At 35.7% G+C, this 26,667-nt stretch overlaps 1 protein-coding gene and 1 non-coding gene across 2 annotated transcripts; both read left to right on the top strand.

Annotated features, from left to right (window-relative positions):
• Positions 1 to 4,751: 4,751 nt before the first annotated feature.
• On the top strand, positions 4,752 to 24,981 carry LOC146146796 (vitamin D3 receptor B-like). Its single transcript, XM_083387120.1, has 15 exons — positions 4,752 to 4,888; positions 5,821 to 5,923; positions 8,314 to 8,456; positions 9,520 to 9,664; positions 10,230 to 10,353; positions 10,621 to 10,747; positions 10,962 to 10,987; positions 13,517 to 13,602; positions 15,766 to 15,808; positions 16,972 to 17,032; positions 18,401 to 18,525; positions 19,903 to 20,003; positions 21,282 to 21,432; positions 21,895 to 22,041; positions 23,618 to 24,981. Exons 1-15 carry the CDS (start codon positions 4,810 to 4,812, stop codon positions 23,774 to 23,776), a joined length of 1,620 nt encoding a protein of 539 aa, XP_083243246.1. The 5' UTR covers positions 4,752 to 4,809; the 3' UTR covers positions 23,777 to 24,981.
• Trnat-ggu (transfer RNA threonine (anticodon GGU)) lies at positions 21,085 to 21,159 on the top strand. Its single transcript has one exon. It is a non-coding gene; the product is annotated as a tRNA-Thr (tRNA).
• Positions 24,982 to 26,667: the final 1,686 nt, after the last annotated feature.

The following is a 26,667-nucleotide window of genomic DNA, read 5'->3' as shown; positions in this document are numbered from 1 at the left end:
TACATCAAAGTGTCTCTCTGTGAGCTGACTTTTGTTTCTTCACACCAAGCTATATAATATTATGTGAAATGCTAGCCCCATAATGTTACTATATCAAAAGTAATTGTTGTGGTTGTCGTGATTGCCGCGATTGTTTTATATTGTGAACAAACAAAGGTATATTGTGAACAAACAATGGCAATTGGCTGTATAACAAATTGAGCTTTTTGGCAAGTGGCTAAATAACAATTTTAGTATTTTTTGGGGAGGGCTTGCGTGCCATTTTTTTATTAGGTCGCGTGCCACATTTGGCACGCGTGCCGCTTGTTGGACACCCCTGGTTTAAACTATACTATACAAATCGAACGGTTTTTTATGTTTGCAATCAACCTAAGCAAAGTTATCATCATGCAAGTTTTAGGCAATCTAATGTAGGCCACGCAATAACATCGCATATAAGATTGCTTTTTAATGTTGCCTTTTTAGTATAAAGGCACAAACTGTGTACGTAACCCTATATTTTACCATATTTACACTGTACATTACTTGGAAAAAAACATTTGCCTAAAATAGACTTCATTTTGCGGACACTTACCAAGATAGTTTGATTTGTGATAAATTAAATGCTATTAGGTTATTTTTGTGACATTTATGAGGCTTATGTGAAATAGAGGTTATACTTGATGAAATCCCTATAGCGTTGCCTTTAGGTCAAATTGAGTAAGACCAGTTTAATTTATAACTGAAAGAACTAATGTAGTTGAACCATAGCTAAGTAAATTAATTACAACTACAATAAGCGCGATAATTTGAGAAATCAATCTGAATTGCGTGTTTAAACAAAATGAAGCAATCCATCAAGCTGTGGCCCTATATTCACTATTCATTTGCATAGTACGTTATTGTCGTGTAGGTTTAACTAAAGACGCGTTTACGCAAAACGGCCTCCAACGTATATTGCCCTTGAAGTTGCACTACATGGCGATACACATTAAGTAAATTGAAATTTAACATAATACTAACAAACTAATCCGCAAATTTACTGATTACCATTTTAAATTTACACTGTTTTGAAACCACCGAGTATCAAAGTCTCAACTTCGTAAAGGCAGTGATTTTGATATGATTTTTACGGTCACGCCAAAACTGCGTCCAACGTCAAACAAACCCGTAACTGGTTTGAAATAAATATTGCTTACTGTTGAATCCGCTACAATAAACGCGATATTTTGCGAAATCTGCCTAAATTTTGCTTGACTAAACATACTGTAAGAACGTGTCAAACCTAAAAGTCTTAACTTGTTACGTCGCACTGTACGTGGCGCTACACGATCGGTTAATATAAGTTTCAAAACATGTGATGTGTGTTTTTCCGTTGACGTGTATAGCCTATAATTGAAATAACAAAGGCGTGCTGGCTGTTGCCGCTGATTGTGTTTGAAATGGGTTACCTTAATGCCTTCCCACAATAGAACTATCACCTTACAAAGATAGAGCCTGTGGGGAAGTTTTTGTTTCTAACTGAAAGAAGGAATGTAAAGTAAGGGGTGAATGTGAAATGGCATTCGGCTCCACATAGGCCAAAAAGTAGGCCGGGAATGCCTGAAATATCAGTATTTGTACACCGAAAGCCATTGCAGGCTTTCAGGTAAGCTAGATCTCAGTTGTTAACACACATTTGTGTGTGTATCTTTCATTGAATATCAGTATTTGTTTAGACCAGGGGTTTTCAACCTTTTTTTGCTCATGGCCCACTTAATTAGTAAATTAATAAAGCTTGTATATTATTTCAACTGTGTTACGTCGTCCGATACTTAATGGCGTGGTCTGGTAAGGCCCAGGCAGGCAGCTCAATATATAAACAGAAGAATGAAAGACGCACGCCTTTCTGTTTTCTATTAGGAAAACAAAGGGGCGTAAACGCAAAATCAACACTTGGCATATAACACATATACACACCAACTATGATCTGTCGAAGCCAAGCAACACGTGGCTGTTCAAATTACACAGATACCAAAACGCTCCAATTAAAAACCACTACAGCAAAAAATAAGCCATTTTAGCCACTATTGCTACGTTATACCAGGGGCAAACGGCAACCTTTTTTGCAATGCGGACCGGTTTAAAACTCAAATTTTTGTGGCGGATCGGCCTTAAAAAAGCAAATGTTTAGTAAACAAAATTTCAATGCGAAGTTTAACCTTGGTTTGCGCAAAGAGATGTTTCCGTCTGGAAATTATTAAACTTAATGAAACCCGCGGGCGTTTTCCTAATTACACGTTATGTTTATTGTATATATACCATTAAATTACATTTGTATACATTGGTGGGATTCAAATTTTGTCAGCCGATTATATTACAAATGTCATATTTTTCAGCTGGTTCTGTTATAAAAAGTCATATTATTAGGCAAGTAAACTGATTATTTTTTATATATACGGCAGAACTTCGTTTTATCAATGATACTATATAAGTATCATTGGTTTTATAATGATAAATAGAAGGCAGTGCAATATCAAAAAAAAGCAGCAGTCGTCTCATTACGTAACAATTCAAATTTCAGACAAACAATCACAAAAGGAAAATTACTAAAACTGTAAAAATTGTGTAACTGTTGAAATCTGACGCAATATTAGCTGATGTAATGATTGCATCATCCTGATCCATAGCGCATGGTCAATGACCAATTTTTTTATATGCGAATAACATCTGATATAACACTAAAACATTCAATAAAAATGACAAGCACGCCATATGGATACGTACTGTTTTCTGGACTTAAAATGTGATTTAGCTTATAACAAATAAAAAATCTCGTTTTGTTTCAATTAATATGCACAAGGGTGTATATGCATTTATGTTACTTATATGGCCACACAATAGTTGTTTTAAACCTCACGAGAGCTTGATACTAATTGTGATTTTTGACCATATCAATCAACCATGGAGCATGTTCGAACGAAAGTCAATGTGTTTCAATCATAAAAATACATTTAATTGTTTTTGACTTTTTTTAAGGTGTTTAGGTACAGTTCGGGTTTAAATCAAAATTTTATTTTGGCAACCCTGCTACGGACCGGTAGCATACTCCTCGCGGACCGGCGGTTGCCGACCACTGCGTTATACGACATTCAATATGTACAACATATACATTATTCGAAACTACGTCACCGTTCTCTCACAGAGAATATAATTACTCTACTTAGCTACGTTCAAAATGGCCACCGGAAAACCACAGTTTCAAATCTTAACTTTGCTACAAAGAATTAAACAAGTAAGAAGTCCTAAAACCTTTTTAATTGCAGCACACCAACAGCTAAAAAAATCGGCAGCACACCTACGAAATATATGTTAATCGACAACATCAGCAAATATGATTAGCAGCCAATAAAAAAAGGAACAGCTTGTAGCGAAATGCGCCAAAGGCGCCGAAAATTTTACGTATTACATTCCTTTATCTTCTGATTTTGCGACTTTCTGAAAATTTCCGAATCCAGTCAAAGTCCTAAAAATTGTACTCCCTTGCAATAGCGCACGGTTGATCTCTTACACCTGGAATATTGCATAAGGTCAAAATACCTACCTTGATTTTTCGCGACAATTCTACTTATTAAAAAGTACCCTCACAACTAACACAATTACGGGAATGTCGCGGAACACCGGTTGCGGAGCACTATCCTAAACCAGCAGATACTGCTCGCAAACAAAACCTAACACATTGTATAAGAAATAATACCACAAACATAATATTAGGTTGAGGTGTTTGCTATTCATTTGTCGGACTCTTATGTGTTCATAATTACAAGATTTTTGATATCGCTGTGTGTCAAGCTCTGTGGCCCACTGAAAACAGCGTCATGGCCCACTATTGGGCTTATAGCCAGCGTTGAAACTTAACGATTCGTAGATGTTTCTTTTTACAGAGTCATGTCCGCTTTTTCACTTGGCCATTCCGCTATCTCCTTGAATGTCCGTATTTAAACCTAGATTTCACTAGTTTTTTTACACTAATGCGAACAATACCATCAGGTTTACTAAACTTACTCTTTTTAGATGTCCTGTTATGACGTCATGTCTGAAAATGTTTATTCGTTTCCGTGAGAAAATTGCCTTAATTTTACCCCTGCTTATATCTCCACACAGATAAAATTATCAGTCCAATATAAAATTCATACTGTACGAACAAACATAAATCCACATAAAATAAACAAGTTAAAAATCCGTCACAATAAATTTGTTTGCACGCCTCGCTGATTTCGAGTTGCATTCGTCGTAAACAAAGTTACAAAACATGCCTTTACTTGTGCCAAATAGGTTATTTACTACTGCAAAAGAGATAGTGTCTTATTTACTAAAGGAATTCTATTTACCAAATAAACGAATAATTGTGGTAGGATTCTAGACCAGCGCCAATAAGTTTATGACTTTGTAGTCATCTATACACACTTTTATTATTTGGTAGTTGAAAAACAAATGGCGCTCTTTCACTATTCTACGTGAAAAGTTATGCAACAAAAAAAAATAATAATAATACCGCTTACCACAACGCATATTGTTTGGGTTAGGGTGCGGTTTGGGTGAGGGTGGGTCAAGTAATATTATGTTTATTATTAATAATAACTTGACCAACCCTCAACCAAACGCTAACCCGCACCCTAACCCAAACAATATGCGTTGTGGTAAGCGGCATTTGAAGAAAGTTTTTTTTTATTAATTTTTACGTACAATAGTCAAAGAGCGCCAAACAAATACATGTACTTCACGTTTCTACAGTTTAAAGTAATGAACTAGTAAGTTGTAGGGTGGTGGCAAAAAATATCAAGTGCGAGAATGTCCAAGTCAACAGTTTCGGTGGATTTACCAAAACCAGAGAAGCCTAAAGTGGAAGTTGAAAATGTTTCAGAAGACAGTAAGAATGAGTTTTGACCGATGTGTTGTTTTACACATCTTGAACTTGCACTCCCAGTCTCTAAAAGGCTTTGCAGCGTGGAATATTTAAAATAAAATGTATCAAGGTGTTCTAGAACACCAGGTTTGAAATCTAGAATCATAAATTCAAAAATTCAAATTCACTATAATTAATTATTAAACGTATATTTGGGAGGGTTTAATCATTATTATGCTCTTTAATTACAACAAAGCATTTAATCGCAAAACAAATTGATTAACATAAGCATTAATTATTAATATTCTAGATGATGACTAACTACTTAAAAACTTTTAATTAAAATACGAAGTGGTTGTCAAAACTTTAAATAACATGTTGTTGCCAAATGAAAAAAAAACATGTAGGACATATTGCAGCCATATGGTCTCACCCAAAGTACCCGGGCCATATGAACAACAATCGCTTGAGTGTAGAGATAGACCGATATTTCGGTTTGCCGATAACAGTGTCCGATATTTCGCTTCTACCGATATATCGGTGTCGGATACTTTTGCCGATATTTCAGTTTGAAAAATGATATAATTTTTCCTGTACAACAAACAAATTACCCGATTTTTGATCAAAAAAATTTGGGTTTTAGCATCATGTCAAGGCAAAATGCAAAATAGTAGTTTAATAATTAATATATATAAACTAAAACATTATTTGGATTTTATTTTCAATTAATTTAAGTTTTGAACATTTCCCATGTATATAAAAAAATCGGTATCGGGTATCGTTTGACAAAATTGTAAAAAATCGGATATCAGTCAAAAAAGTGATATCCGCCGATCTGTACTTAATAAGTGGTCTCTAAACCTACACGCCTTAAACGCTTAGCTTAAAGGCTTTATCTATCACAAGGTTGCAGTGTAATTTTTAACTGTTATATGAAAAAAAACTTTTATTTTTAGCAAAAGAAGACTCAGCAACGGCTACTTCACCAAAAGTAAAAATATGCTCAGTTTGTGGAGACAAGGCTACCGGCATGCATTTCGGGGCGATGTCATGTGAAGGGTAAGTCAGGTTTATTATATTGTTGTGTTGTAAAATAGACTAGAAAAAAAAAAAAAGTTAAAAAAAAAAAAAAAAACGTTTTTAAATCAGGAGATTTTGGCACAATCCTTTACCAGTATTGAAGAAACCATGGTAGAATTATTTGATTGGGTTAATACAGACAGGAAAGCAGTATTCCCTCTACTATTTTACCATACATTCGTAGGAGCCCATACATCAAGTTTGTGACTGATCATACCTAGCCACATCAATGCTTTTCAGCCATCCCTTTGAATATAACCATTAATACATTTTCTACAAATTCCTTTTGAATTATAACGATTTATAGGCATAAATCTTACCTTACATACCATGGAAATTGTGATTATGTACCACCTTGTGATTATATAAAAAAGCAATAATGCAAAAGCCCTTATTTATTACACTATTCCATGAGATGCTTGGGCTTCAATGGATAAAATTAAATTTAAGACGCTTTTTTGTTCAATTTTATTCGCATTATTAATTTTTTCTCATACATAACTCGACTAAACTTATATTGCCCTTTTTTGTTTTTATGTAGTTTAATGCTAATTTATTTGCTTTAAGAACCCCTGCTCTACAATTTTTAATTTTTTGATATTAAATTATGAAAATCAAGTGCAAACCATTTCCATGCATTATAAAGAAATTGGCAAAATATCAATATATATATAGAAAATTCCCGAAATAATTTTACTGTAAAACATTAAGCTCAATGAGAATATGAAATAGTCATATTTTTACTAATTATTTTGTCATTCCTGTTTGCTGTTTTTAAGGTACCATATAAAACAGTTTTACAAACAAAAATTTTCAAAACAATTTCAAAATCTTACATCAAACAACATAAACAGTAATTCAATAGACTCATATAGAAAATAATGTCAAGAAGCATTGACTGCTTGTTGCTTTCATATAGTATACCTAAAGTCATCGCAGACTTACTGAACCTCTCGATCAATGATACAAGCTAGGCATGCTAGAAAAACAACTAGCCTGCAGTGAGGTTCGAACTCACAAGCTCGGTCATGCAGTGACTGTCGCTCTACCAACTGAGCTACACAAGCTCAGAGTGGAGTGAGTCGAAAAACAACCATTTGCCATCTGTAAGACGTTATTGTTGGTTAAAAAGCAACTTCAGAAGGGCTAGATCACAGTTGTTAACACCCATATGTGTGTGTATCTTTCATTTCAATCATATAAGTGGATCTTTAATAATAATGACATTTGGAAGCATAGTACATTTGTATCATATGGATATTAAATGTACTACAATAGCTTTTGAAGCAATTTATTTTTAAGACAGAAAAAACTATAATTAATTATATTAGCTTTGAAACTTAAAAAAAAGGGTTAACCTATGTTTTTTTAGATGGGTAGAACTTCACAAAGCTAAAAAAGGCATTAACATAATGTTACTCAAAAAAATGCTGTTTAATAAGAAAAAATTCATATGTGTTCTCTTAAAACTGGGGTCCTTGGACTCCTTGGGTGTACATGAACTAGTTTTAGGGGTTCCATGAAGCCCCAATTGAAATATTAGTATATATTTGAAAGTACTAATTTTTTCAAAGAAAAGTGTAGAGTTAAAATATAACTGAATGTATGTTTAGACTCCATTGCACATTTTTTGAACCAGAAACGGCACATTTAGAGTCATTTATGTTTAGCAACTCCTTACCCGCTAACCCTTTACATTCTGTATTTTAGAACCAGCTCCATTTGTAACTTAGTACTTTAAGAATTTTACCCAGCTATACCATTAATTCTTAGTAGTTCTTCAGTGTTATCATGTTTTTCCCAAATTTATACTTTGGTGCGCTGTATAAATTTTATATGTATACTGGCCAACCCTGTCTCCTCCCCAGGGTTTTTTAAGGTTTGGTTTGGGTGACCGCTAAGTAGTTTTAGGAGACCGCAAGTGTTTCATTTAAATACCAAAAAATAGCCATATTTGCTTAAACAAATTATTTATTATTTTTTGGGAAACCGCTGGAGAAATTTGGGGGACCGTTTTCGGTATATACTTTCCATTTGTTTACACCTAGGGATGATAAAACTTATCTTGTGACATAAATTTTACGATTGCTTTTATTGTATTTATGGATTTAATCAAAGCAGGTTGTCAGTGGTTTTGAAATACTTCCTATGGTTGCAAAAATACCACATAATTGCTCTGTATGTAGTCAAACATCTTTATGAAAAAAGCCAGATATAAAATCAATTTACATATTCTTCACATACAACCTTGCAAATTCTTTGCTTAGTAAAGTTTATTAGTGTTATTTATAAAAGCATATTTTTATATGTAGTAGTTTTTATTAATGATGTTCAAACAATGCATAGCATAATATAACATATTTTTATAGATGTAAAGGTTTTTTTCGCCGCTCCCTAAAAAAGAATGCCAATTTTGCTTGTGCCTTTGACAAGAAGTGCGCTATCAATGGCATCAATAAAGTCAATCGTCGACATTGCCAAGCATGTAGACTGGATGCTTGTAAAGCTGCAGGTAATTGCCACTGCGAAAGCAATTGTGAAGCTAACTGCTTTTCTTGCCAGGAAGTAAGCCATTAGCAATGGAATGACGGAATGTTTGTTTTGCCGTTTAGGAGAAATGGTTTACAAACCTTGAAAAACAACATGCAATAAAATCGTGACAAATTTAAACATTTTTTTTAAATCATTCTTTTCATGCATATTAATAGTCAACTCATTGTAGAAAAAATTTACACAGAAATCTTTCTAAGTGTTTTAAACCTAAAAACATGTGTAATTGTTAAAGAATGTTTTCCTTTCTATATATATATATTTGCAATGCTACACATTCATTTGAAAGGCTAACTTTTGCATTACTTCTTCAAAATCTAAGTTATGTTAACCTACCTTTGACTCTTTAATTTAAAATAGAAAGAAATAAGGAGATGTCATTTAATTTTTTTGCACCACAAGGCTTTTTTGACAGTCTTATTCCAGTGTTATTTATTGCGGTGGTGTATTTGCGTTTAAAACAAAACAAATGTTTATTTTTGTAGGTAAAATAGGCTACGTTGAAATATAAGGCCAATAATAAAGGGTCCCCGCAGTGTTGTAATGACTTAAGTCATTCACTTGACTTAAGTGCATTTAAGTCGCTAATTACAAATTACTTGTCCTAAGTCTTTTGACCAAAATGACTTGACTTGATTTAAATCTTGTGAACAAATTACTTGACTCGGATCAAAACAACTTGTTAAAATTAAATGTTTTTGTTAAATATAATTTAAGAAAATTGGGTTCATTTTTATTTAATTTTTAATGTTTTATTTATATGTTATTGACTTGACATGAAGTCGACTTGCTTTCATAATGATTTGACTTGGGCAACTAGTGACTAAGACTGGGAGTTGACTTGTTATATTTGAAAACTTCTTTACTTGGACTTTTAGTTATTTTTAAAAAGAATTGACTTTGACTTAAGTTATTTTTAAAAGACTTGACTTGGATTAAATCAATTCAAAATGACTTGCTTATAACACAGTTTTCTGTCAGAAGAAACCTTATGAGAGCAGTACAGTGTGCAATTTTCTATTAAGGAATGCAATCCGAGTTGATCCTAAATGATGAAGAGGTGAATAAGAAACGTGAGCTGATCAAACACAATCGGGAAATCCGGATGGAAAAGCAAAAGTTAAAGAGAACCGAACAGGAGCAGCTGCGTTTAAAGAAACTTGCTGATCTGTAATAAGTTAAATTTTTTTAAAACAAGCATTTAAAATAATCTAGTAGGGGAGGGGGAATGATCTCAACAACAGAAACTGACAAGCCTAGATACAGTCCTACATAATATATTACTTTGTTTAAACAAATATAATTTTTGTAGCATAATGGTTGGAGGTTGTACTAAGACGTCTCACTAAGAATATCAAAGCCACTACAGAAGTAGGTAGCATTTTAAACGTTTCGAATAATTCTTTATTCATTTTCAACAAAGTGATAAAAGAATTTGCGAAATACTGCATTGTTTTATATTTTTGATGAATATGTAAAAACTATATTTTTTTTTTATCATTTATGGGGCAAAAACCAATTGTTCTATTCATGACAAACCAAGGGCATCCCCAAGTAAATAATGACAGCCTTATTTGTGTGCTTCAGCACAAAATTCTGATATTTATAATGTGTTTGTTTTACCACTGATTTGGCATACTTATTCCTAAAACAGGCTTGAAAACACTTAAAAAAGTAAATTACAATTGGTTAAGAAGCTATTTAGTCCTAATGTGGCTAACCATTTGTGTTGCAGCGGAACAGAGAAGCCGGTAAAAATGTCGGAGGACGATCAAAAGTTCATCGATACTCTTCTTAAAGGCCACAAAGAAAGCTATGACTTTGGCTATGAGGAGTTTGACACATTCAGAGGAAATGAGGTAAAACTTTAACTTGCATTTAGTTTCAGGGAAATCAATACACATATGCTTGGTTGCAGCGACCATTTGATCCTTGTTTATGCGAACTAATACTTTTATGCGAACTAATACTCGAAAAAAAATGGTGAAGTTGCTTTGTTGCTATTGGAAGTTCATCATTGTTAAAAAAAGGACATTTTCCTACAAGGCTATGTTGCTAAACTTATTGCCAGAAATCTTGCTGGAGGTTGATTTCAACTTAAACTAAATACAAATTTTGTTTTCCAGCAAGTAAAGTCACCCAGCATCCATTCAGCATCCAACACACTGGCGTGGATTGTAGCATCTCTCTCTCAAAATAATCCCAGCATACAGGAAAAGAGAGAAGACAGCAGTTCACCACGATCGCAAAACAGTAAGGCTCGTGGTAGCTTAATAGGATTATGCTTATAATTGCCTTAAAATGTATATTTCACATACCACAGTGTTTTAAGTGTGTAATATACATGGAGTAGAAAACTGTACAACATATTAGCGCTATATATACACAAGATACTTACATATGTTTACAATATGTATATAGTGTTATCTGCGGTATGGTAAGGTTTAAATTCTTTCCTTTTTTCTAGAGGACACATCAAAAACAACAGAAAAGGTTGGTGACATATATTTTATGAAAAAATATCCATTATTTTTAGACAAATCTAGATTAAAGATGCATCAATTTTGGTTTGACCTGTTATTGGCATTGGGCAACAAATATCCTGAAATACAGTTTTCCGAGTGTTTTGATTATCTGAACACATAATATTTAATGTCAAATTTGTTTAATAGCCTAGTGAGGATTGATAGAAGTTCAAAAACAAGTATTACTTTTGTACAGATTAGTAAACTCATTCGATTCAAAGTGGTAGTTTTTGTAACAAACACCATAAACCCAAAGATATTGCAAGAAAACTAGTTTATATATAAAAAGGTATTAAGTAACAGTTTCAATTGGACTAGTCAAGTTATGTGTGTTATTAGTGTGTGTTTGTGGATATTATGTTTATCTAACAAACGCGTATAGGATATCCTTTTTTAGTGTTCCACTGGTTTAATTAAAATTACAGCTTTGTCAAAGTGATTAGTTTTTTGATCCGTCATATTCCAAAATAGGAAAACAGGCGGCCCGGTGAAAAAGGTAGCTTTTGACGTCAACCTTGCGATACACGCATGACGAATAATATCAAAAATATTCGAAAAAGGGAATCTGTCGTTAGTTGCATGCCGATATTCTCCATAGGTATAAAGTGCGTCAATCTCAACGACAAGTTAGGAAAATTGAAGTCAGAATATTACCGTTAATTTATGTGATGGCCATCTTCTGACCTTGCCTGAATGATGTCATTTGTTTACTTAAAACGTTTCAGCAACCACGACTATAAACAGTCATTAACTGTTATTTGCGTAAACTGTTCCTAGAAAGTCGTATACCACGTTACAAAACGCACTAAGGAATAATTAATTTAACAGGACGTTTGTTTCTTTCGGTTAATTGGATGTGGAAATAGTATTTTTTTATTGTCTATGTGGTCGGGTGTTGTAGCTGACCCATACAACAGTTTTACGAAGTTTCAAGACAATAACATTGTATAGTGTCGTTTATATGTACTTAGCAGTTCGACATGCCTGCCTGCCTGCGACACATGGTTATTTTTATATTTCCTTGTTCAAATATACACTAAGAGAGTTAAATATGAACAAAGCGCGCTTATCAAAGAGGTACACCCGCATTTTTACATACCATATATACCCGTGTTTGTTTCTATTTCAGTTGTTTTAAGTGACACTCAATTGCCTTATTTTGTACGCAGTTCTTTTATCAACAAATGAAGTGAAGCAATTTTTCTTTTTTATTAATTAAATTAGCTTTAAACACATTGTTAGCGGCCGAATGACCGGAAGTGTAACACTGTATAAACTTCGTTGACAATCTAAAGCCACTTCAACCCCGCGGCTATTGCCCCCATCTAAATGGTCTTAGAATCTTCATTAGTCATATTCTCACGTAGGCAATATAGTCGCGAACATTATGTTTCCAAACGCTATTTTTTGAATTGCTTAAAAATGATATCTAAAAAATAATACGGAACAAAAAAAACACTGTAATCAAAAAGGTTGGCAAATTAATGCTCCACTATAGAAACTTCAACATGATAACAATTGCGTCCAATAAATTGAATGATTCTTTGATTTACTTCTCAGTCACATTAACTGAATATGATCAAAGTTCGTATCGAAACGTCCAAATCACGATGATATCGATTTATACTCAACCTTTTTTGGCTTTGCAATTCATTATCAAGATTTTATTATTATTTTTTTTTAATCAGGCATTTTCTTCATTGTATTATCTTTGGCATGTAGTGCGCCACTTGTAACCGTGCAATGCGCCATAGGTCGGCCATGAATGGGGCGCCGTTCAAAAAAATATATTTTCGAAAAAAAATATTCAACATTTAAATCGCACAATTAACTGTCCGATTTAACCTCAATAAAAAAAATACCTTCCTATTTGGCCTAAATCAGACAACATGGAATTCGGAATGGAATGCTGTATGATTTCGGTTAAATCAGAAAATAATTTGTTCCTTTTAACTAAATGTTTTTTTGCCTCTCTAAATTAAATCGAAAAGAATAACATTCCGATATAACTTTAACGCCTGTGGTTTACACGGCGTATCAAAATTAGCCAAATTTAAGTTCTGTCTTAAGTTGAAATAAAACTGGTTTGTGTTAAGGCGTGGGTTCCTTGTTGAATTGCAGATTGACTTCATTACGTAAAGTTTTAGCAATCGGCCATCTCAAGTTGTTTAAAGTACGTACTGTTATTCAAGCTGAAGGCCCCTAACTTTTTTAATTAATAGTGTTCGATTTTTTAGACATGAGGTGAGCTCCTTAACAGTTAATTTGTCCGGTTTAACTGTTGTCCTAGTTTTACCTTCAATCGGACAAAGTTACACTCCGATTTAAGCTAAATCGAACAAAAATGTTGTCCGTATAAGCGAAATAGTTTTTTTTTTCAAACCACACCATCCCTAAATTGAGATCTACCTAAAATGTTGAAAATTACCGGACCAGTCGTATGGCTTTTTCAACTGGCACGGTCAGTGTCTGGCGAACCGCCCTTTGTGCGTTACAGGAACGTCAAGACATGTCCCAGGTCTTCAGCTCCCTTCACGGCATCTCTAGCGCTGGACACTCGCCTTTGTGGAATGAAAGTGGCAGGTGCGTTTCACTAGTTCTGTTTGCGAACGCAGTTACAATGTATTTTTCTAAGACAGTATTTTCAGAAGCTGCAAATAGTGAAATCTGGGCAACCCTTGATATCGCCAAACGTGGGTTTGCACAGCGTTTTTGACACCCTGGTTTTTTTTTAAATTTAACCAGGTAATATCGGTATAATCCGAAAATTCGCGCTCGTTTCGCTCGCTCCGTCTGCACGTATGCCGTAACGGATATCAAGTTACGAAACATTTCTCAAAAGTAGATTGGTACTAACCTTCGTCATTTTAAACCAAGACCGAGCACAATTTATTCTGACGAAATTACACGACACACGCATTGTTTTGAGCTGCTCTATACTGTTTGTGGTAATAAGTATGCACTGGTTCAAAAAAAAGGCCGTAGGATACTGAAAGTGCGTGCCTATGCTTGATATAACTTAACTGTCTATAACAGGGGTTCTTAAACTGGGGTCCATGGACCCCTTGGGGGTCCGTGAACTAGTTTTAAGGGGGGTCCATGAAGGCCTAATTGAAATATTAGTGTATATTTAAGAAGTTACCATTTTTTTCAAATAAAACTATTTAATTAAAAATAAAACGGATTTGCACTCAATGTATTTAGACTCCATTTCACATTTTCACATTTTTTGACCGAAATCAGCAGATTTATGAAGTTTATTTGTATTGTGACGTCAATTTATGACGTCATTTTTTAATTTTTTTTTCCTTGCGTGGTCCACGCGAGGTCAAAAAAAATTTTAGGGGTCCGCGGTAAAAAAGTTTAAGAACCCCTGCTCTATAACACATGACAGTGTTGTAAACGAGTCATTTTGAAAATTGTAAAAAAAAACTAATAATAACTCAAGTAGAAGTCAACTAATAATTTGAGCAAGGTAATTCCAAATGAAGTACCTTAAACTATAAAAATTGGGTAATTCGTCCATTTATAAGCGCGTCGACCTGGCAAATAACCAGGGGTGAAATTAAAATAAATTTCTTGCCGAAACCAGTGAAAATTTTTCTTACGGAACGCATAGAAAAAAGTAAAAATAGAGTCACAAACTAACGTTGTAAGTTGTAATCCAACGTTATTAAACAAGTACAGAATATGCTAGTGTTTCTCAGTCTTTTATGGCTATCGGCACCCCTCAGAAATAATATATAGATTGCGGCACCCCTACAAGATTTTTTCGTAAGTAATTCACTAAAATGTCACAATAAACCGAACTGGAACTACACACATCAACTCTACACAACGTAGGAAGTTATTATTCGATTTTTTTCACTCTAATCTTAACAAAAATGTTGTAAGAGTTGAGCAAATATCAGATTTCTAAAGATTCTCAAATCTCCTCGACACCCTTAAGAAATGTGCCCCCGGTTGAGAACCACTGGTATATACAGTATAAAAGTAACCAGAAGATATCCTTTAAAAGATGGCGTTGTTAATATTTAACAAGGATCTCAGCGCCAATGCTTGTAATTCAGGAGGATTGCGACAGATCGTTTGCGATTTAAAATAATAATGAAAAATGAACGATGGGGAAATGTTTTTTTTTGGTGTTCGGTCATGGCTTTTTTACTGTTTTGTTTTTGAATCTATTAAAAAATAGGGTAAAAATTAAGAGGAAGGCGTAAAGAACATATTTTTACCGGCATTATTATTTTTAGTTTATTCTATTATTTTTTTTTTTCGGCACCATTCCGGGCCGATCCCGCATACTTTAACTGCTGCAGAGAACCTGAATGTTTATTGGCCTTTAAGAATTGTTGTTAAAAAAAGGTGTTTAATTTAATTTTTTTCTTAGACAAAACATCAAGTAGATTATATCTCAAATAACCACCTAACGCTTTAAACCAGGGTTGCATCAAAGTCTTTGAATATCTTTTAAATGATTACAAAACCCTTAGTTGTTTTTTTAAGTCTTTGAATTTATTGAATGTGTTTTGTAAGAGCCGTAAAAACATTGATAAATGAAATAATATTGAAAAATGAACGATGGGAAAATGTTTTTCGATGTTGTTGGCCATGTTTTTTTTTACTGCTTTGTTTTCGAATTGTATTGAAAAAAAACTCCGATCCAATTTTAGGACTTACAAATTATTATTTTTTGTTATAAAATTTGTTCAGACAAAACATTACAAGTTATTTTGGTGTTTTTAGTGATGCTGACCAACAGTCAAGTTCGACGCAAGACCAAGAAACGGTAAACTAAATATTTTTTCTCGGTGGCGTCACACTGGCTCACATACATAAACTAAACACATAAAAAAACTTCGCACACAAAAAAACATACATATTTGTGACATACGTTTTCAGCAAACAAATGTGTTCAGTGCGGTAATTTGAGGCAATAATCATAACACACATTAATGCACTTGTTTTTATTTTCAACAATACTAAATTGGACTTAACTATTTTTTATTCCTTAATATTAAACATTCCATGTCGAATATACAAACTGAACGCCCATGCGTAGCGTCGTTTAAACTCTAAACCATGTGACGCAGGCTAAAGTGACGTCATAAACGCTGAAACCTTTTGCCGCCCATTTTCCTGTGCTGTTGTGCTTGTTCTGCCTATTGTTTACTTAAGTGAGACAACAACACGGCCAGAAGCGATTATTCACAGTAATTGAAAAATAGTGCTGTCTTGCTCAATTTAAAAATGTCTTCTATACTATTATGTTTTGCTTCATTGAGAAAAACTTCTGTTTTCATGTTTGTGGAAAGTTGGGTTGTGTTTTAGACTTCAGCGTCCCTCTAACTGTGTAACCCAGCTCAAAATAGCTATAGATTCGCAAACTTGCAATGTGATTAAAAAAAAACGTTTAACTTTTGCTGGCATTCAAACAGTTTAACAAATGGCGGCGGAAGTATAATCCAGCCAGGGTGAAGTTTCAATTTTGCAGTCGCCGATAGAAATGTGCTTTGTACACGTTTTATTAATTGATAATTTGATTGATAGAAGTCAATAGTGGTTTTACCCTGATACGGAAAATTGAAGAATTAATTTTAGACGTAAAAACGGCCATTTTAAAACGGAATCAACATGAATGATCCTATTTTCGGCCACAACAAAAGTGGTATTTCTTGAATTTGTTTTTTCTTCCAATTTGTTTTTAGTTTTTACGGACCCCCGTTACCCTCCAAAAGCAAACTCACATTCCTAAGAGTTCTCTAACTCCGCTCTGTTATAAAATACGTTACTATAGCTGTAAATAGGTTTGTTGATAAGCTCGCTATGATTACTCAGACTAAATATTGACCTGTCGCGGCGTAAATATTTCATAAGGTGTTGAATCATGCCCACACCAGGAAAATCTATTATGGTTTCCCACCTGACAGCAACTTGTTGGTCTTTTTTCAGAGTGACGAATCGAACCCGGCTCTCACGCCAGAAGAGAATGAATTCCTCCAATCTGACGCAGGTTCGTGTGCCATAACTATAGGCTCGTAATAATCTCCCCAGATCGGGAAAGCGGAATTAGGGCTCACAATTAGAATATTTTAACCCGGAAATGATTTTTCACAAAATATGACTTTTTAAATTGGCGCTATTGCAATATAGGGTGAAATAACTGGTGTACTAATTGGCGGGGACATGCTAATTCATCTCAGGCATTGTTCCGAATAGGTCCAAAACTAAAAAATTCACCACTTTTTAACTGTTTATTTTTAACTTGACGAAAACTTGTTTTATGCTTACCAACGTTTAAAAATCACTGCGTTGCTATTTCCTGATAATTCTACTCAAAAAAAGATTTAAAACCTGACGAACTTTCTTACACATAAATGAAATTGTTGTAAATGTGCAGAGAGCAGTTTGCAGGGCTCTTTCCGACTTTTGTATGCGTACAAAACGCCGTGACTTTGAATTGTATATTTCGTCTCATTTTGAAGCTATAATAATAATTAGTCGAGCAGGATGTTGATTTGGATTGTGTATTTCAAATTCGATGCTGAAAAACAAAAAGGCAGTTCACTCGCAAGCATCCAGCAATGCGCGCCTAATGTCTGTTGTTTTCCTACATGTTGAAAGCGTTAGCAGGCGTGTTTGCTTTTACTGTGGAGGCTTTGGAAAGGCAAACCTTGCGGCTTTGTCGCCCACGTCAAATAGGTTACTGGGCTAAAACAAGCCTAAGGCCATAGCTTTCAGGCATTTTTGTTGACGGTCGACTACCTTACTATATAGGCGTGGCTTGCTGTTGCTGTTATTTGCGTTCAAAAATAGTTTAACTTGTGGAAATGAGGCCGAAGTAATTTAACAACATGCGGCATTTAATCAAGAAAGATTGGCATTTCGTTACAAAAGAAAGTGTACTTTGTGGTTGCTGCTGAAATGTCGTTCGCCGCAGCTGGGCGTTTATTTTTCGGCGTCTGTGTTTTTTAAGTCTGTGGCAAAATATATCGAAATGCCTCGCCCTTTGCAGGTAAGTGCCAAAGTTTCTAACAACCTAAAGATTAATTTGTCGGGGCTCTTTTGTTTTGATACGTAAAAAGCAACACGAGAAAACAAAATAAAAAGGTACCTACAAAATACGAATACCGCAAGGCACATTATTTGGGTTATTATGCGGGTTATCGTTTGGGTTTTAGTAAATAATAAATATAGTAATACTTGACCCACCCAAACGCTAACCCTAACCCACATATTGTGCGTAAAGCATAATTTGAAGCGGTCCTTTTTATTTTGTATTTTTTTTACGTACCAAATGGAAAGAGCTCCAAATTGTCTGACATGTGTGTTAATAAGCTTTCGTAATTTTTCTTTGCCAAGCTCGTCATTTTTTCTACAGATTCAATCGCGTATCTTCGGCGCCTGCTTAGAAGTCAGGGGTTTTCCTTGTCTATGATGGAGGACTCCAAGTCAAAGCAACTCCTGCAGCATTTCTTTGACATAATGACTTGGGGAATTAAAAAGGTATAGATCAAAAAGGGTATTTTTTTGGTTTATTGGACCTTCTGCGTAAATTCGCGATTCTGGTTTTAAAACACGGCAATAAATAAGTACTTGTAAACGTTTATAATATATGAATGTCGTAAGAAACAAACTCCTACTCTACTCGTTAATATTGTTAAATAAATGCCGCATTTTGTGATATGGGCAAGTGGCTACCATACTTAACAAAAAGGCTTATAGTGTCGTAGCTGTTAGCACATTAATGTTCATTAATACAGAAATCGAAAAAATATGGCAAATCGGCAAAAAGTTCGGAAAGTTTGTTATTATGGAAATCGCGATTCGGTAAAAAATCGAAAATTCTGACAAAAAAGTTAACACACTGCCTCGAATCAACCCTAAATTAAGCAGTTTCGGCGGACAAAACTAATAAAAATGGCTTGCTTGTACGAAAGTGGCTGCTCAAACTTGCCTAATGATTAATTAGTCTGTTCTAGGTCACGTTATCGTGGTAGAACTGCGCCATTGCCAGATTTATCGCTGGACGTGTTAAAACGTCACGAAACATACTTTGCATATTAATTAATTTTGAACGGGAGATAATTTTCGACCGGACGCCTGCGTAGGAATAGTAAACGGCAAACAACGTGAAAGATACACACACTTATATTTGTTTATAAACAACTGTGATCTAGCCCCTCGGAAGTTTGCATTGAATGAAATGGTACTGTAAATCCCCTTCAATGTGAAGTTCCTTGTGCTAACAGAATGTAGCACAGGGGTTCTTAAACTTTTTTTACCGCGGACCCCTAAAATTTTTTTTGCTTTGCATGGACCCCGGTAGACAAGAAATGCTCCAAAATGACGTCATAAATTGACGTCACAATACCAATAGACTGTGTTATTTCGGTCCAAAAAATGTGAAAGTTAAATGGAGTCTAACTATACATTCAGTGCAAAACTGTTTAATTTTTAAATTAAAGTGTTTTCTTTTAAAAATTAATTACTTTAAGTATACACTAGTTCTTTAATTAGGCCTTCTTGGACCCCCTAATATCAGTTCACGGACCCCCAAGGGGTCCATGGACCCCAGTTTAAGAACCCCTGATGTAGCAAGCATTGACGTATGGTTGTTTCTCGACTCGCTCCTCTCTGAGCCTGTAGCTCATTTGTTAGAGCGACGGTCCGGAGGTCGTGAGTTCGAACCTCACTGCAAGCTAGTTGTTTGTCTAGCTTGCCTTGCTTGTATAACTGATCAACAGATTCAGTGAGTCTGTAATTGCTTTTCGGTATACAGACAAGCTAACTTTCGCTTTTCCCAAAAATTCTCTTTTCCCCAAAAAAGTTTGATATTTATCGTCAATGAATGTTGTTTCACCAGCAGCTTTTACGTTCCAGGTAATAGACTTCTGCAAAAGCATCCCTGAGTTTTTGGACCTCTCCATCGTCGACCAAATAGTTTTGCTCAGGGGCGGTTGTCTGGAAATGCTGGTTCTTAGGTATGTACTAAACAGCTGTTATTTGCACAATTTTTAGGTAAATAACAGTAACTGTTATTTATAGGTTAATTAATAAATTAGGTAACCTAACTACTCTATTTTCCCATGTTGCAAGCTATGTTTCAGAGAAAAACTGTAACGGATAAAAAATACAGACAATAACCCAAACGATTCAATAACGCATCTCTTTTCTGTGTTGGTATTTTGTAAATTTTTTGATGTTTTTATAATAATAAAGTGCATAGGATTACGTAAATGTTGCAGAATTTATATCCGATATTTTTGACGCCGATGCGCCATATTTTCATCTTAAAATTGTAGTATAATTGACATCGTTTCTATCAAACAAGCAAAATTGTTTAATTTAAATTGCGAAGTAAAGCTTTTCAGGTTATTAGATTAAAAATTGCTTTGCAGGTAGAGCGCTAATATTCTTTTTTTACCTTAACTGAGAAGTTTACCTTTCAGCGCTGCGTTGTATCGCCAATCATGACAGACATGCGCCGATTAATTGTGTATTGTAAACACACCGGGACAATGCTACTTTTTGACATTCTAATTTCACTTGAGGTTAAAGTTATTCCTTTATGTTTGAGTTTGAGTGATATGACCTGATTATGCGTATTTGCTGTTAATATAATACAAATAACATTTTACAATACTATTTACCATTGTTTGGTTACAATAGAGTTAATTTGGCAAGTTTTCACAACAGGGGAATTGCTATATTTTGATGATTTACCTTCTAAATTTTGAGGGTTTTGAGCAGTACGAAATCATGACCCAATTCCAATATTTTTTGTCAATCCTATTTTTAAGGTCCAAACCGTGGAAAAAAATTCGATCAACTTTTTAAAAAAATTCAAAATCTAAACAATCCCACAGCTGACATGCACACACATGGATGTGGCAAGCATTGGCGTATGGTTGTTTCTCCACTCGCTCCTCTCTGAGCCTGTGTAGCTCAGTTGGTAGCGACGGCCGGAGGTCGTGAGTTCGAACCTCACTGCAGGCTAGTTTGTACGAACAGTATGCAGCTGGTCACGAAGCTATGGATATTTCTCCACTCACTCCTCTCTGAACCTGTGTAGCTCAGTTGGTAGAGCGACGGCCCCGGTATGACCGGTGGTCGTGAGTTCGAACCTCACTGCAGGCTAGTTGTTTTTCTAGCCCGCCTTAATTGTATCATTGATCGACAGATTCGGTGATTCTGCGGTAGCTTTCGGTGTACCCTAGCTGAAGTATTAGTACGTTAAATGCAAATCACTTTTCCCATAGGTCCTACTTTGCCTTCGCGTCGGACGACAACAAATATCAGTCGGACAAGTTCCAGTACAAGCCGAGTGACTTTCTTCAGGCCGGTGCCAGCTCCGACTTCGTGGAAAAGTACAACTCGCTGCACATGCGCATGCGCAAGATGAAACTACAGGTACCTTACTTGTGGCTGTGGGTCTACCGATCGACCTTGTTTGGGGTGCCGAGACGGGGAAACATTAGTTACGTGTTTATGGCATGGCTTTTGGGGTTAACACAGTAAGCTTGTGTAAGAAAACAAGCTCACGGCCTCTGGTTGGCTGACTACCCTTGGTCTTACCATTCTTCAGGTCTCCAGACTTGAACAACTATAAATAATTCTAGTAAATAATATTAGAGCGACTAATTCTAATTTAATTTGTGAATTGCTGGTATGCTCTAATTCTAATTTCAATCGTTGAATTTTACTAAAAATACTACTTTTTCGGCATTTTAGTCTTTCAGTTAAAACAAAGAATTTTAAATAAATAAAAAAAAATTTTGAGAAAACCCAAAATGATCTAATTCTAATCTAATTTGGAAAAACTAAAATTTTTCAAACTAAAAAAAAGCTAAAAAAAAAGTCTTCCTTCTTCAGGTTGAGGAGATTTGCCTCCTGCTGGCGTTAGTTCTCTTCTCTCCGGATCGTCCCGGACTTGAGAACCAGGAGTTGGTGGAGAAAGTCCAGGACAACGTTGCCAAGACGCTCCAGGCTTACGAATACAGCAGCAAAAGTCAAACTGAGGCAAGTGGCCACTGTTTTGCTTTGTGTAGTCTTCTGAAATTAGTGTGGATCTTAACTTGTTTGTAATCCAAAGCTTCGGTATTTGTAGATATACAACGCTGAAAGCAGGAGGAATGTTATACAATATTACTCTTTTTTAAACAGCACACTTTGAATCGAAATCGGTTTCAAATAAGTAGAAAATAATGATATTCCTGGCGATTCAGATTTGACGGCTCTGGCTTTACATCCGTAACAAGACACTTTCGAGTTATTGGATGCGCTTGCCCTTTTACATTTTTTAAAATTAATGACATCGATCTTTTTAGTATATTGCGTAATTTGTAATTCGCAGTAAACACCAGGGGTCACCAAACGATATCCCGCGGGCTAAATACGGCCTATACTGATTAATTCCATACTGATCCGCGATCTATTTCCTTAATAAAAATAAAGTACAGTTGACATGTCGGCGCATGCAATTCAAAACTGAATTTTGAAGAAATTTTAAACTGTTCGACAACTTGTTTTTAACGCTCAATACAGATTATGTCGAATTTCCTCGGTTTAACGATAATCAATTTAAAAAATTATATATTTTTTTCGCCCGCGATCGTAAGCAGGGATGCGGAGTCGGTTAAAAATAACCCCGGTCCAATTCCGGCTAAAAAAATAAACTCGGGTCCGACTTCGACCAAATGTGCGATTTTGGCGAGTATTAAGTCCGGCTCAGACTCTGCAGCCTATATTACATCCATTGACGTAACGGAATAAGGTTGATATTCAGCAATTCACTTATAGGCAGTGTTGTAATGACTTAAGTCAATGACTTGACTTAAGTTCACTTAAGTCACTGTTTTTAAATGACTTGACTTGACTTAAGTCTTTTGAACAAATGACTTGGGTTGAAATAAAGTATTTCTTTATGTTTTTTTTTTTAATAAAATTGAGCTATTTGTCCGAATTTTAGCACAAAAAACAAATTGCTTGCTCAATGTTCCCCTTTCCTTATTTTTTAGTTCAGTTATTGTTCATAATCGTACGAGTTAAAATTCTAATGGGTTTAACGTTTTATTTTTATGACAAGGACATGACTTGAAGTTGACTTGCTCTAATTATGACTTGACTGGGACTTGACTTGTTATTTATTTGAAAAGACTTGACTTGGACTTAAGTTATTTTACAAATAACTTGACTGGGACTTAAGTCTTTTTAAAATGAATTGTTTACAACACTGCTTATAGGGATGTCATATAATTTATTCATTCACAATACATGTTTGGAAAATATTCCACCATGTGCTATTTCACCTTTACAAATTACAGTTGGCGGCAATATCCGTTTCGAATCTCTGAACTGCGCATGCGAACGCCGGACCCGGGCAGTCTTACTTGGTCTTACTCGAGCCCCGAGTCCGACTCCAGCAAAACAAATCGATTCAATCTAGTCTAAAGTCCTGATCGTCAGGCTATACAGTTACACAGCCCTTTACAAAAAAAGTTCGGTAACCCCTGGTGAACACATTTGCATCGCGCAACGTTATACGATAACAACACCAATTGCAATATATATGAAACCGTACAAACTATCCACACAGGCTCGCACGATGTACTCGGAGCTTCTTCTGATCCTTCCCATCCTTCGCACAATCAACATGCTGTTCGCCGCCAACCTCGTCTCACTACAGGCATCAAACCCCGGCGACATGAACCCACTCATTCTCGAGGTGAACAGCGGCACGACAGATGACGAGTAAGCCTTTCTTCCCTTGCTCGGCGAATAGCAGCGCCTTTCTATGCGACAGCAACGCAAATGACTCACCTGATCAGTCCTCGACCTGCCTCTGTCCATTATTGCCTATTCTCGATCAGTGGTTCTTAGCCAGGGTTCGATTGAAACCTTTGGGTTCAAAGAAGCTGTTTCAAGGATTCGGTGAGAACGTCCTCTGAAACATAAATGCTGTTATTTCAAGCTAAATTCTAATCTCTTTTATGAGCCAAGGTATCATGTAACGTTATATATTGAAAGTTTGGCCAATTTAACCTGTATAAATACAAGTTTATAATTTGATTATGCCAAGTTTCAGCTGCTATTAGAAGGAAGAAACGAATACTGAGCGAAAATTTGGGGTTCGACAGGTTGCCAAAGGTTAAGAACCACTGCAATCTAGACCCTTTGCGTCGCGAGAGCTTTGCCCCGTGTGTCCGAACATGGTCATTTCGATATTGCCAAAACCCCCTCGACCAAATATATAATACCAGGTTTTTGCCTTGTTGTGTAATAGTCGTCCATTGTTAACCACGAGTTGCCTATACCAGTTTCTGCACAGGTTGAAGTATGCGGCTATTACTTTTTTTGTAAAACAAAGCGCATTACTATATTTAATCAGTATCTCATTAAAATGACTTTCGGATTCGGTACGGCATTCTCGCTTTTTCTCTGTTACAAAGCCTTTTGCAAATAATAAAAGAAGCAAATAATATTCGTTGCAATACATATAAAGCATGTTGCGTCATCTTGCATAGCAGCGCTGTTCATTTTTTTAAATTTATTAAAGCGTTATAAACAGCAACAGCTTGTCTAGTTATAGTCGTATATATTGTGACGAAAAAAACGTTGACGGGAACACCTTTTATAACCAAATATTTAAGTTTCAGTCATTTTGCCCGGCGTCTCGTTTCGCATTGAGTTACCTGACGACTCCTAGCAATCCATAAAATTCCAGCGCCCATCGAACGCCATGCGCTGTTTTTTGTGTTATTTTAAACCAGGGCTGGGGAGCCACGGTAAAATAGCATTAGCTCCGGCTCGAGCTCCGGAGCCATCCAGCAATTATTAAATGGCTCCGGCTCCAGCTCCGGAGTCGTAAAACTCAATCCTTTGGCTCCGGCTCCAGCTCTGGAGTGGTAAAACTCATATCCTTTACCACCAGTCACTTATTCAATGGCAAGTTTTTTAAATTGCCTTAACGTTGGAGATGAACGTTGGAGATGGAAACAAAATATAATTTCTTAGCTTTAGCACCACAAATTGAAAAATGGCTCCAGCTCCACAAAAATAATAAAAAGGGCTCCGGCTCCGGCTCCAGCTCCACAAAAATAATAAAAAGGGCTCCGGCTCCGGCTCCGGCTCCAGCTCCACAAAAATAATAAAAATGGCTCCGGCTCCGGCTCCACAAAAATAATAAAAATGGCTCCGGCTCCGGCTCCAGCTCCAGCTCCACAAAAATAATAACAATGGCTCCGGCTCTGGCTCCAGAGAAAATGCTTAGCTCCGGGCTCCGGCTCCCTAGCCCTGTTTTAAACCCGACTTCGCAAAAAGGGTCGTGCCGTGTTTCAGTGTACGCCGAGCTTGACAAAACATTTGGTGCCGTCGCCTAAGAACCGCGCAAGTATTCATGATTCGTTCAAGATGGTGCCACTAGAGAGTAACTCGAATTTTTTTTTTAATTGACTTTTCGGTCGCCGTCTTATTTTGTTTATTTCAACGCGCCCTGTAATTATCAGCATTATCACTCGAAATGAATAATTCAAGGGTACAACAGCATTTTCCTGATTTGCAATTAAACTTTATTTACTTTTTCAGAAATCGTGTTTGTCTAAGTCAGTGGTTTCCAACCTGGGGATTATGTGGCCTTTGCTGCCGGGAATATTTCGTTTAAAACGTTACCATTACACTTTTCAATATTGAATCAAGCGTAGCTTCAGTCAAACAATGTCTAAGGTCGCGCAAGTTATCGAAAACCTAAAAGAGGTCGCGAGAACAAAAAGGTTGGGAACCACTGGTCTAAGTTGTAAATTCAACGTACGGGGTCCGCGTTTTTTTCTGTATGTAGTGTCCCATTGTAAGTATCTGTTTCCGCCCTTTTTTGTACATCTTTTCAAGTTCCCAGTCGGTGTCAACATATCGTTTCTCATGGCTGTACAGTCGCGCGTGTGTATTTTTATCGCCTTTTATGCTGCGCGTGTTTTTCCGCGTTTTTTCGATTTTATCGTTGTTTTGCCAATCACGCTCAGATACCTTCCTAATAGTTTTCTCATATACTTCCCTCTGTATATTTCTGCGCGTATTTTACGGTTCCAAGTTGTTGTCCCTTTTCCTTATTTTATGCCAAGCCTTTCTACCCAGTGTAAAGTTCCCCAATTCACCCTATTCTTTTCTCTACTATGTAATTAGTGTGTTCCCAAATAAATCCCGCAGGTATTTGCAATGTCGACGCAAGAAACTAAATCGAATGGTGGTTGGATTGCAGTGTTGTAAACAAGTCATTTTGAAAAAGTCCCAGGCAAGTCAAGTCCCAACCAATTTTTAGTTGCCCAAATCAAGTCTCGGTCATGTTATTATTAGAACAAGTCAAGTCCAAGTGAGTCATTTTAATATAAATTTAGTCCAAGGAAAGTCTTTTTGAATAAATAACAAGTCAAGTCCAATTCATCAGTTGCCCAAGGCAAGTCAAAATTAAAACAAGTCAATTTTAAGTCACCTCCTTGCCATAAAAATATACGTTAAAAACTATTTGAACTTTTAATCTTTTACGATTATGAACAATGAGCTAAATAAAAACACTTTATTTCCACACAAGTCATTTATCCAAGTGACTTAAGACAAGTAATTTGTTCGAAAACGAAAGATCTCATTAACTTAAGT

Source organism: Ascidiella aspersa, chromosome 4 (assembly GCF_963924565.1).
Source record: "Ascidiella aspersa chromosome 4, kaAscAspe10.2, whole genome shotgun sequence".
Taxonomy (NCBI): Eukaryota; Metazoa; Chordata; class Ascidiacea; order Phlebobranchia; family Ascidiidae; genus Ascidiella; species Ascidiella aspersa.
This window is presented reverse-complemented; position numbering and strand designations above follow the sequence as displayed.

Excerpts from the sequence above, each read along its gene's own strand:
- LOC146146796 (XM_083387120.1), top strand. The coding sequence starts at position 4,810 with ATGTCCAAGTCAACAGTTTCGGTGGATTTACCAAAACCAGAGAAGCCT. Across the intron at positions 8,457-9,519 it reads GGATGCTTGTAAAGCTGCAG|GAATGCAATCCGAGTTGATC; the intron begins GTAATTGCCACT and ends TTTTCTATTAAG. Across the intron at positions 15,809-16,971 it reads CGACGCAAGACCAAGAAACG|AGTGACGAATCGAACCCGGC; the intron begins GTAAACTAAATA and ends GTCTTTTTTCAG.